This window comes from Cebidichthys violaceus, unplaced genomic scaffold (assembly GCF_023349555.1).
Source record: "Cebidichthys violaceus isolate CVI_PGR_0920_01 unplaced genomic scaffold, fCebVio1.0.p SCAF_3, whole genome shotgun sequence".
NCBI classification, from domain to species: domain Eukaryota; kingdom Metazoa; phylum Chordata; class Actinopteri; order Perciformes; family Stichaeidae; genus Cebidichthys; species Cebidichthys violaceus.
Window position 1 is genome coordinate 507,012 of NW_027176483.1, and position 12,376 is coordinate 519,387.

General features: G+C 43.9%; 1 protein-coding gene across 1 annotated transcript; it reads left to right on the forward strand.

The window, feature by feature from the left end:
* The first annotated feature begins 1,396 nt into the window (after positions 1–1,396).
* Positions 1,397–10,603, forward strand: prdm11 (PR domain containing 11). The gene is made up of 7 exons (XM_068722483.1): positions 1,397–1,643; positions 3,466–3,525; positions 3,736–3,995; positions 4,585–4,652; positions 4,817–5,004; positions 5,645–6,169; positions 6,426–10,603. Exons 2-7 carry the CDS (start codon positions 3,498–3,500, stop codon positions 8,585–8,587), a joined length of 3,231 nt encoding a protein of 1,076 aa, XP_068578584.1. The 5' UTR covers positions 1,397–1,643; positions 3,466–3,497; the 3' UTR covers positions 8,588–10,603.
* The last annotated feature ends 1,773 nt before the right edge of the window (positions 10,604–12,376 follow it).

Here is a 12,376-nt window from a genome sequence, read left to right on the forward strand (position 1 = left end):
ATTAACATATTAACATACTGCAATATACAGTAATACAGTAGTATTCTTGTGTCCATCAGCGTCATGAAGGAACTCTTTAGTATTCTAGTAATACTCACTATGTTATGATACTAGTATAGATAACAGTACTAGCATTGATAACAGTACTAGTATTGATAACAGTACTAGTACTAGTATAGATAATAGTACTAGTATAGATAACAGTACTAGCATTGATAACAGTACTAGTATAGATAACAGTGCTAGCATTGATAACAGTACTAGTATTGATAACAGTACTAGTATAGATAACAGTACTAGTATAGATAACAGTACTAGTATTGATAACAGTACTAGTATAGATAACAGTACTAGTATAGATAACAGTACTAGCATTGATAACAGTACTAGTATAGATAATAGTACTAGTATAGATAACAGTGCTAGCATTGATAACAGTACTAGTATAGATAATAGTACTAGTATAGATAACAATACTAGTATAGATAACAGTACTAGCATTGATAACAGTAATAGTATTGATAACAGTACTAGTATAGATAACAGTGCTAGCATTGATAACAGTACTAGTATTGATAACAGTACTAGTATAGATAACAGTGCTAGCATTGATAACAGTACTAGTATTGATAACAGTACTAGTATAGATAACAGTACTAGTATAGATAACAGTACTAGCATTGATAACAGTACTAGTATAGATAATAGTACTAGTATAGATAACAATACTAGTATAGATAACAGTACTAGCATTGATAACAGTAATAGTATTGATAACAGTACTAGCATTGATAACAGTATTAGTATAGATAACAGTACTAGTATAGATAACAGTACTAGTATTGATAACAGTACTAGCATTGATAACAGTATTAGTATAGATAACAGTACTAGCATTGATAACAGTACTAGTATAGATAACAGTACTAGTATTGATAACAGTACTAGTATAGATAACAGTACTAGCATTGATAACAGTACTAGTATAAATAACAGTACTAGCATTGATAACAGTACTAGTATAGATAACAGTACTAGCATTGATAACAGTACTAGCATTGATAACAGTACTAGTATTGATAACAGTACTAGCATTGATAACAGTACTAGTATTGATAATAAGCCTATAGATCATGTTTAATATAAACTACCTTTAATGTATTCATGTAGAATAAACACTATATGTCTGTAATATAATGAGGATATTTACATATTTAACAGTATTTAAATGTTATTGATTCGTGCTTTGAGTCACATCCAGACCAGCTGAAGATGTTGACAGTATTATATTACATTTATTTGTTTATTATATGATCATAATGTCAGGCAGCGCGTGAGCAGCGCGTGTCTGCAGGTGAAAGGTGAACCAGGTGAACCGTCTCGAGCTTCGTGAACTTGGAGTGTGTCTGCGCACCGTCTTTCTTCCGTTCTTTATGTCATTTCCTGTGATGAAAAATGGCCACAGCTTGAGGAGGCGACTGAAAAAAAATTAAAAACTTTGCAGCCAGAAACCCGGAGCCAGAGACCCGGTACCGGTGCTCGGTGAGGACCGAGCGGTGGAGGAGGAGGCGGAGAGTCCACATCTTCAGACCCGGAGGACGGAGGCTCTCCGCGGGTCTCCGCTGCGTCTCCGCACCGAGAAGGTGGGTCTCCGTGTCCGTGTGCGTCGGTATAGCTGCTCGGTAGCCACGGTGGCCAAACATGGCTCCCGAAAACAGCAGGCAGATTGCCAGCATGTCGCTCTGCAGACCGGAACCGAGAGACTCTGCAGAGAGGAGGGAAACCCCGTCCGGGTCTCACGGTGGTCTGAGATTAACGGAGATTAACTGAGGGGGAGCAAGACTAGTTCAACTTTAGTTTAGAGTGTTTGTAAAGTGTTCAGTCTGCAGAGAGGAGGAGGAGGAGGTAGAGGAGGAGGAAGAGGAGGAGGAGGTAGAGGAGGAGGAAGAGGAAGAAGAGGAGAAGGAAGACAAGGAGGAGGAGGACGAGGAGGAGGGAGAGGAAGAGGAGGAGGAGGAAGGAGAGGAGGAGGAGGAAGAAGAGGAGGAGGAAGAGGAAGAAGAGGAGAAGGAAGACAAGGAGGAGGAAGAAGAGTAGGAAGAGGAAGAGTAGGAGGAGGAGGAGGAAGAAGAGGAGGAAGAGGAAGAAGATGAGGAGGTAGAGCAGGAAGAAGAGGAAGAGGAGGAGGAAGAGGAGAAGGAAGACGAGGAGGAGGAAGAGGAGGAGGAGGAAGAGCAGGAAGAAGAGGAGGAGGAGGAAAAGGAGGAGGAAGACTAATAGCAGGATGAACACATCTACACTTTAAACCTCAAACATCTTATTATATAATAATATATATTATTATATTTATAAAAAACACTCTGAGCTTCAATAACTAGTTATTAAACATTTTATAATATATATAATATATACACTATATATGTGTATATATACACTATATATATGTATATAGTGTATATATATATACACTGTATATATATACACATATAGTGTGTATATGTGTGTTTATACAGTATATATGTATATATATACATATATAGTGTATATGTGTATATATATACTGTATATATATATACAGTATATATACATACACATATACTGTGTATATATTTGTGTATATGTGTGTATATACTCTATATATGTGTGTATATAGAGTATATATGTATATATACTCTATATATAGTGTATATATACACATATAGTGTATATTTGTGTATATATACACTGTGTATATACTGTGTATATATACACATATATACTGTGTATATATGTGTATATGTGTGTATATACTGTATATATGTGTGTATATACTGTATATGTGTATATATGTGTGTGTATATACTGTATATGTGTATATATGTGTGTATATGTATATATATACTGTATATATACAGTATATATATACATATATACTGTAAATATATATATGTGTATATGTGTATATACTGTATATATGTATGTATATATACTGTATATATGTGTGTATATATGTGTGTATATACTGTATATATGTGTATATATGTGTGTGTATATGTGTGTATATACTGTATATATATTTGTATATGTGTATATATACTGTATATATGTGTGTATATGTGTGTATATGTTTGTATATACAGTATATATGTGTGTATATGTGTGTATATACTGTATATATGTGTGTATATGTGTGTATATACTGTATATATGTATGTATATGTGTATATATACTGTTTATATGTGTGTGTGTATATGTGTGTATATACTGTATATACTGTATATATGTGTATATATGTGTGTATATGTGTGTATATACTGTATATATGTTTGTATATGTGTATATATACTGTTTATATGTGTGTATATACTGTATATATGTTTGTATATGTGTATATATACTGTTTATATGTGTGTATATGTGTGTATATACTGTATATACTGTATATATGTGTGTATATGTGTAACTGTTCTGTTGTGGTTCTCCAGAGTGGTGACGTTTCCTCCGTCATGGTTCCATAATGAGCGAGACGTCGTTGGACCTCTGGTGTGAGTTTCTCCTCAAAGAACGATCAATAATCCATCAACGTCTCGTTGTTGAGCTGTGATTGGACCGTCGACGGTCGTTAGTAAACGTTACTACCTCAATGATTCTTCATGATTTATCCTAAAAGTGTTTATGTGTATATTTAATACATGGTGTATTAATAAGCTGTTAGTGTTTGTAAACTCTGTAAAGATGAGGTCTTTGTCCTCCAGTCTGTGAGGAGTGTCAGGACTATTTCCAGAAGGAGTGTCCGTCCCACGGGCCCCCGCTGTTCGTCCCCGATACACCTGCGGCCCCGGGGTCGGCCAACAGGGCGGCGCTCACGGTCCCATCAGGCCTGGAGGTCTTCACTGAGGGCGACGACGTGGACGTCCGCTGTCTGGATTCAAACATCCCCAGGGGGTCGGTCTTCGGTCCATACGAGGGAGAGCTGGTGTCCAAGGACAAATCCTCCGGCTTCTTCTCCTGGATAGTAAGTTCAACCAGCCTGACACCAGTTAGGAACTAGTCTAGACCTGTTAAGAACCAGTTTAGACCAGTTTAAAATCAGTCTTGACCAGTTAAGAACCAGTTTAGACCAGTTAATCAGTCTTGACCACTTTAGAGCCAGTCTAGAACTCTGTAGAACCAGTCTAGATATGTTTGGGACCAGTCTAAACCTGTCTAGTACAAGTCTAAATTGGTTAAAAACCAGTCTACAAAAGTTTATAACCAGTCTAGACCTTTTTATAACCAGTTTAGACCAGTTAAGAACCAGTTTATACCAGTTTAGGACCAGTTTAGAACCAGTTTAGACCCGTTAATCAGTCCTGACCACTTTAGAGCCAGTCTAGATATGTTTGGGACCAGTCTAAACCTGTCTAGTACAAGTCTAAATTGGTTAAAAACCAGTCTACAAAAGTTTATAACCAGCCTAGACCTGTTACGAACCAGTTTAGACCAGTTTATAATCAGTCTTGACCAGTTAAGAACCAGTCTAGACCAGTTCCAGTCACAGTTGAGAACCAGATTCAAACAAGTCCAGCTCTGAACTAGTTTTCTGTTTTTTTATGATGTCCCAGATCGTTGATTTTAACAACACGTATCAGTCCATCGATGGCAGTGATGAGACCAAAGCCAACTGGATGAGGTGACGTTTGTTATTTCATTTAGTGAGCACGTTGTTTAATCTCATCAAACAGTAAACGGTCTATGAGAATCTTTGAATTGTTGTGTTGTTGACTTTGACTATTTAAGAAGACGAATGTCACACTGAGGGTTATTTTTGTCTCCGTTGACGTTTGTGACTTGCAGGTTCGTCCGAACCTCGTCGGAGGAGAGCGACAGGAACTTGACTGCGTTTCAGCGCGGTAAAAACATTTTCTTCAGAGTGAGTCGGACGCTGGCGGCCGGAGAGAAGCTGAGAGTTTGGTACAGCGACGACTACATCCAACGACTTCACTGTGTCTCTCAGGAGAGCATCGACCAAAACCTGGACACAGGTGAGCCGGGGACAGGTGAGCCGGGCACAGGTGAGCTAGGGACAGGTGAGCTAGGGACAGGTGAGCCGGGCACAGGTGAGCTAGGGACAGGTGAGCTAGGGACAGGTGAGCCGGGCACAGGTGAGCTAGGGACAGGTGAGCTAGGGACAGGTGAGCCGGGCACAGGTGAGCTAGGGACAGGTGAGCCGGGCACAGGTGAGCCAGGGACAGGTGAGCTAGGGACAGGTGAGCCGGGCACAGGTGAGCCGGGGACAGGTAAGCTAGGGACAGGTGAGCCGGGCACAGGTGAGCCGGGGACAGGTAAGCTAGGGACAGGTGAGCCGGGCACAGGTGAGCCGGGGACAGGTAAGCTAGGGACAGGTGAGCTAGGGACAGGTGAGCCGGGCACAGGTGAGCCGGGGACAGGTGAGCTAGGGACAGGTCAGCTGGGGACAGGTAAGCTAGGGACAGGTCAGCTGGGGACAGGTAAGCTAGGGACAGGTGAGCTAGGGACAGATGAGCTAGGGAAAGGTGAGCAACACTTTTAACTGCAACTCGCGGTCATTTTTGCTGACAACGTTGGCCGGGTTTTGTTGCTTTTCTTCTTCAGACTGGTTGCCGCTTGTCTTGAGTTGCAGCTAAGAAACCTGTGTTGTTCCAGATACCAGGAAGCTGAAAGTCTTCAACGTTCAGGAGGACTTTAAATCTCCCTGCCTGCAGTCTGCTCTACAGGGCAAACCCAGCCCCAGTAAACAATCCAGCGAGGAGTCGGACGGCCAGCCTCCTGCCAAGAGGAAGAAGATCGACCTCATCTTCAAAGACGTCCTGGAGGCTTCTCTGGAGGACTCCTGCAAGTCCAGGTCCCGGTCTTCCCTCCACAGTGAGTGTAAAGCAACAGTGCTCGGGTTAAACTCGTCTGACGGCGGCTTTAACGTACCGAACCTGAAGGTGGAGGAGAAAGAGGAGGAGAACCAGAGCGCTGAGGAGCCGTCCACCTCCTTCTGCCCCAACTGTGTCAAACTGAAGAGGAGGATCCAGGAGCTGGAGGAGGAGCTGTCCCGTGTCAGAGGAGAACGGGGTCCACCAATGTCTGGACGGACCCTGACCCAACGAGATCAGGCCCCGCCCCATCCCGAGCATCAGGCCCCGCCCCATCCCGAGCAAGGGCCCGTCGAGGATTTTCAAGGTACGTTTGACCTGATTGTGGCGCTAGATGAAACATAAGACGATCACTAAAGTTATTACAATTGATCCTGAGAGGTCATCACAATCCATCCAGCAGTTGTTGAGATATTTCAGTCTGGACCGAAGTGGTGGACCAACATGAACATCCACAGAGCTGTCCTACTAGCATGGCTAAAATAATCGCTTACATGGTCCTTTACATTGCATGGTGTGAACGTAAAGCTGGTATCAGAAGTTGAATCTGGTTTTCTTTGCAGTGATGGAGCCCTTGACACCCACTCAGGTGGTTCTGGATGAAGACGACCCGGACGTGGACTCGGCTGATGAGTCGATTGCTGCAGATATTGTGATTTCTCCAGAAGACTCGTTGAAGCTTTCCTCGGGAGGAGGCCGACGGATTCGTCGCTTCAAGCAGGAGTGGCTGAAAAAGTTCTGGTTCCTCCGCTACTCGCCAACTCTCAACGAGATGTGGTGCCACGTCTGCCGCCAGTACACCGTCCAGTCATCCCGAACCTCTGCCTTCATCATCGGCTCCAAGCAGTTCAAGATCCACACCATCAAGCTCCACAGCCAGAGCAACCTCCACAAGAAGTGTCTGCAGCTGTACAAGCTGCGCATGCATCCGGAAAAGACAGAGGAGATGTGCAAGAACATGACGCTGCTGTTCAACGCGGCGTACCACTTGGCCCTGGAGGGACGGCCCTTCTCCGACCTTCGTTCACTGGCGGAGCTACTGAAGAGGTGTGAGCTCAAAGTGGTGGACCAGTACATGAATGACGGAGACTGTCAGATCCTCCTGCACCACATCGCCCGGGCTTTAAAGGAAGACCTGGCTGAGAAGATGCGCCTGTCTCCCTTCTTAAGTGTCATAATGGACGCCCAAAATGACGACCTTTTCTCAGACATGGTAGCGGTCTACGTCCAGTTCATTACCAATGAGGGCTCCCCGAACACAGAGTTCCTGTCCTTGCAGAGACTGAGCATGGCCAGTGTGGACGGATATCTCCAGGCTATGGATCGAGCCTTTGGTGTCCTCGGCCTCAGGTTTCAGGACTTGCTGGTGGTGGGTCTGGGGGTAGACGGCACCAACATCTCCTCAGGAATGAGAGCCAACCTGTACATAGCTGTACAAAAGACTTTTCCTTGGATCCTCTGCCTCCCTATCATGATCCATCGGCCCCATCTAGAGGTGTTGGATGCCATCAGTGGGAAGGAGCTCTCCTGCCTGGAGGATCTGGAAAACAACCTCAAGCAGCTCCTCAGTTTCTACCGCTACTCCCCTCGCATGATGGCCGAGCTGCGATCCACTGCTCCAACGCTGTCGGAGGAGACAGAGTTCCTTGGAGACATTAGAGCCATTCGATGGATCATTGGAGAACCAAACGTCCTCAACGCGCTCATCAAAGATTACCTGGAGGTAGTCGCCCATCTGAAGGAGATCAGCAGCCAGACGCAAAGGGCTGACGCCGCGGCCATCGCCCTCACCCTCCTCCAGTTCCTCATGGACTATCAGTCAGTGAAGCTCATCTACTTCCTTCTGGATATCATAGCTGTTCTCTCACGATTAGCCTTCACCTTCCAGGGAGAGTACCTGCTGGTGTCACAGGTGGAAGCCAAGATAGAGGAGGCCATTCTGGAGATCGGTCAGTTGGTGGACTGCCCCGGAGAGTATCTGCAGGAATTTGAAGAAAATTTCCGTGAAAGTTTTAACGGCGTTGCTCTGAAGAACCTGCGAGTTGCAGAGTCTAAGTTTCAGTCCATCAGGGAAAAGATCTGCAACAGGAGCCAGGGCATCCTGTCTCAGAGGCTGGACCTGCAGAGCCGCACATTTGCCAAAGCCTGCAAGGTCCTGGACCTGTCCACCTGGCCCCATAACCGGGAGGACTTACAAGCTTACGGGGAGGAAGAAATCCAGGTGATATTCAACCATCTGGACTCCATTCCCTGTGGGGGTCCTGAGGGCTCCCAGGCCAGGACGGAGGCCAGGGGCAGCCTGGTGGGTGAATGGAAGGATCTGAAAGCAGACTACTTCAGTATGAACGGTTTTAAAGAGGTCATCGGTCACATCTGCAGGTACAAGCAGCGCTTTCCTTTGCTGAATCGGATTGTGCAGGTTGTCAGGGTCCTGCCCAGTTCCACGGCCTGCTGCGACAAAGGCAGAGGGTCTCTGCAGAAGATGTGCAGGAACAATCGCTCCCGGCTGACTCTGGAGCAGATGAACGACCTGCTGACCGTGGCCGTTAACGGACCGCCCATGGCCAACTTTGACGGCAAGCGAGCGTTGGACAGCTGGTTTGAGGAGAAGTCTGGCAGCAGCTACTCTCTGTCAGCTGAGGTGTTAAACAGGATGTCAGCCGGTGACCAAAAGTCTGTCCTGCACAGCGTTGACGTCAACACTGAGTTCTACCCCGACATCTAACCGACAAACCCAGTGTGTAGCGCTGCAGCAAGATACCGAGGAAGTGATTCCCAACCAGGCTACTTTGGTATAGTTATTGTCACAAACTTACCAACTCTGATGTTCTTACTGCAAAGACTGATTCAGTCAATTATAAGTTGATCAAGACTGAGGAAGGACTAGTTAGTAAAAAGGACAACGACAAGCTAAAGATAAAGATCCTCAACATGTTTGAAACATCCAGGTTCTTGCAGTAGTAAAAATGAAAACTCGGCCTAAACATGAACAATTATTGAACCACTGTGCTTCATCACTGGGCAAACGTCTGTCTATGAGAAGGTATGAAACAGGCCCACCAAGGGGTCTCCTGCAAAATGACACTGAAAGAGACACAAAACAACCACAAAGACGAGACGTGAAACGACCACAAGGAGACGCAACAAAAGATAAGAGACACAAAACAACCACAAAGATTCAAAACGACCTCAAAGAGACTCAAAGCAGCTACGCAAACACAGTAAATGATTACGACGAGATGCAAAAAGACACAAAGCGACTAGAATAAGATGCACAACAACTTCAAATACACAAAAAGACATAAAACGACTAAAAGATACAAAACAACGTAATCTGAGACGACCACAAAGAGACGCAAATGAAGATCAGAAATGCAAAACAAAACGAGATAAAATGAGAAACAAGCGGCTTCAAAGACTGAAGAGACACAACAGACGGGCTTAAAGCGACCACAAAGACACGAACAACAACCTTAACAGGACACGAAAGAACCACAGATGCAAAATGACTGAAGAGACACAAAAAAGCTACAAAGTGTCAGAAAGCTACGACAAATAGAGACCCAAGGACCAGAACGACGGAGACGTAAACAACCAGAGACTCCTCCTCGGCTTTAAAGGTCCATCCAGAGACTCGCTGTCCCAGAGTTCACGTTCAGCTGGACGCTGAGACGCTGAGACCTTCTTTGTCTCCCTGATGAACGTGTTTATTTGAGCTGCAGCACTTGAATAGAAGTCCGTTATACGTCGGGAACAATCGGAGAGGCTTGGACTGACGCTCCATTGAGCCGTGGTGTGGAGGCTTTATGTTTCCATCAGAAGACACTCGTCCTGCTGCACACTGTCTATATTGTACAAACTGTGTAGAACTCTGAGACTATTTTTCTCTTGAATTAGGTGATTGTGAAGCGAAAGAACAAACGGTGCTGCTGCTACGCTGTCCTCATGCTCACTGCTGCCAGCTGTTCATTGAGGAGCTTGTTGATATACGTGGTTCATAACGCTGACACAGGCAGACGCTCACGCTTTACTTCTCTTTACTCACGTTTTGTAGAATCTGCTTTGTGTCCTCAAGTTAAAGGACGAGTTCCACATTTTGGGAAAATATGCTAATTTGCTGAGAGTCAGATCAGAAAATGTCATTTAAACAAAAAAATCACTAAAAGTAGTAATACCACACAATAAAATACTATGTTACACGTAAAAGTATCAGCATCAGAATGTATATAAATGTATATATACATTTATATACATTTATGAATATTGACGCATTTATGTAAAGAGCATTTTAATGACGAAGAGCTCATTTGAACTACTTATTACAGTATAGTACATACATTATGTATATGTGTCTCTATTGTTCTACATACCTTATAGATGCATACATATACATACATATATATACATATACATATATATATATATGTATATGTATGTATATACAGTATACAGTGTATGCACATCCTCTCATCTCACTCTCAGCTCAGAGTCTCTGGACTGACGGTGCATCATGCATGTCTGCATCGTACGCATGAACATGGAGCTCGCTGCTTTGAGTCCATACAGGTTCTGTGTTCTGGTCGTTCAGCCTCCTCACTCCTGGATTTTGGTTTTAAGATAAAGAAAGAACTTTGATTTCTCTGTTTCTTCTGTTTCTAAAGGTGAACGCTCTCAAAGACGTGCTGTCAGCCGCGTGTTATGATCAGGGGACAGATGATCTTTATTAAACTGTAACAACTCATTTATAACAGTTTGACTTCAGTTATTATCATGAATGCATGTAGACACACAACAGCTGTTTGTAGAACGACATCACATACTGTCCTTCAGCGTCGTTCTTAAAGTAGACCAGCGTCCCAAAGACCCAAAACACCACTCAGGAGGAACACTTCCACCAGGAGACCAGCTGTCACCGCCAGGAGAGTCGAGTGATCGGTCACAGTGAGTGAGTGAGTGTGCGCCTCCGTGTCTGTCCACTGACCTCTGGTTCTGCTGATCTTCTTCTGTGTCCAGTAAGGCTGCAGACGTTCAAACATCTCGTATCACTGTTTTATAACGCCTCACACCTTCATGTTCTGTGAAGGTGTGTGAACGGCTAACGGCTAACAGAACCAGGACACACACACACACACACACACACACAGCTAACAGAACCAGGACACACACACACACACACACACACACACACACACACACACAGCTAACAGAACCAGGACACACACACACACAGCTAACAGAACCAGGACACACACACACACACACACACAGCTAACAGAACCAGGACACACACACACACACACAGCTAACAGAACCAGGACACACACACACACAGCTAACAGAACCAGGACACACACACACACACACACACACACACGGCTAACAGAACCAGGACACACACACACACACACACACACACACAGCTAACAGAACCAGGACACACACACACACACACACACACACACACACACACAGCTAACAGAACCAGGACACACACACACACACACACACACACACACACACACACACACACACACACACACACAGCTAACAGAACCAGGACACACACACACACACACACACACACACACACACGGCTAACAGAACCAGGACACACACACACACACACACACACACACACACACACACACACAGCTAACAGAACCAGGACACACACACACACACACACACACACACAGCTAACAGAACCAGGACACACACACACACACACACACACACACACACACGGCTAACAGAACCAGGACACACACACACACACACACACACACACACAGCTAACAGAACCAGGACACACACACACACACACACACACACACAGCTAACAGAACCAGGACACACACACACACACACACACACACAGCTAACAGAACCAGGACACACACACACACACACACACACCCACACAGCTAACAGAACCAGGACACACACACACACACACACCCACACAGCTAACAGAACCAGGACACACACACACACACACACACACACAGCTAACAGAACCAGGACACACACACACAAACACCGTGTGAAACCAACACAGTGTTTGTCTCTGGGTTGGATGATCTCAGTTTTTTAAACTACAGTTCCCATAATGCTTTGAGGGGATGTAAACAGGACGTGTGATGAGATCCCGTTAGGTAGGTGTGGCCCAACAGTTGAACAGTTTACCTTCAGCCTCGTTATTAATACGTATATATGTATGTATGTATATGTATGTATATATATATACATATATGTATACATATATACGTATATATATATATACGTATATATGTATGTATGTATATGTATGTATATATACATACATATATGTATACATATATACGTATATATATATATATATATATATATATATATACACATATATGTATATATATATATGTACGTATATATATATATACGTATATATATATATACGTATATATAAATATATATACGTATATAAATACATCAGAGCAAAAACACAGTTTGTCCCTTTTACTTCCTTGTTGTGTGA

Coding starts and splice junctions, on each gene's coding strand:
- prdm11 (XM_068722483.1), top strand. CDS start 3,498: ATGAGCGAGACGTCGTTGGACCTCTGGT. Junction 5,005..5,644: donor CGACCAAAACCTGGACACAG/GTGAGCCGGGGA, acceptor GTGTTGTTCCAG/ATACCAGGAAGCTGAAAGTC. Junction 6,170..6,425: donor GCCCGTCGAGGATTTTCAAG/GTACGTTTGACC, acceptor TTTTCTTTGCAG/TGATGGAGCCCTTGACACCC.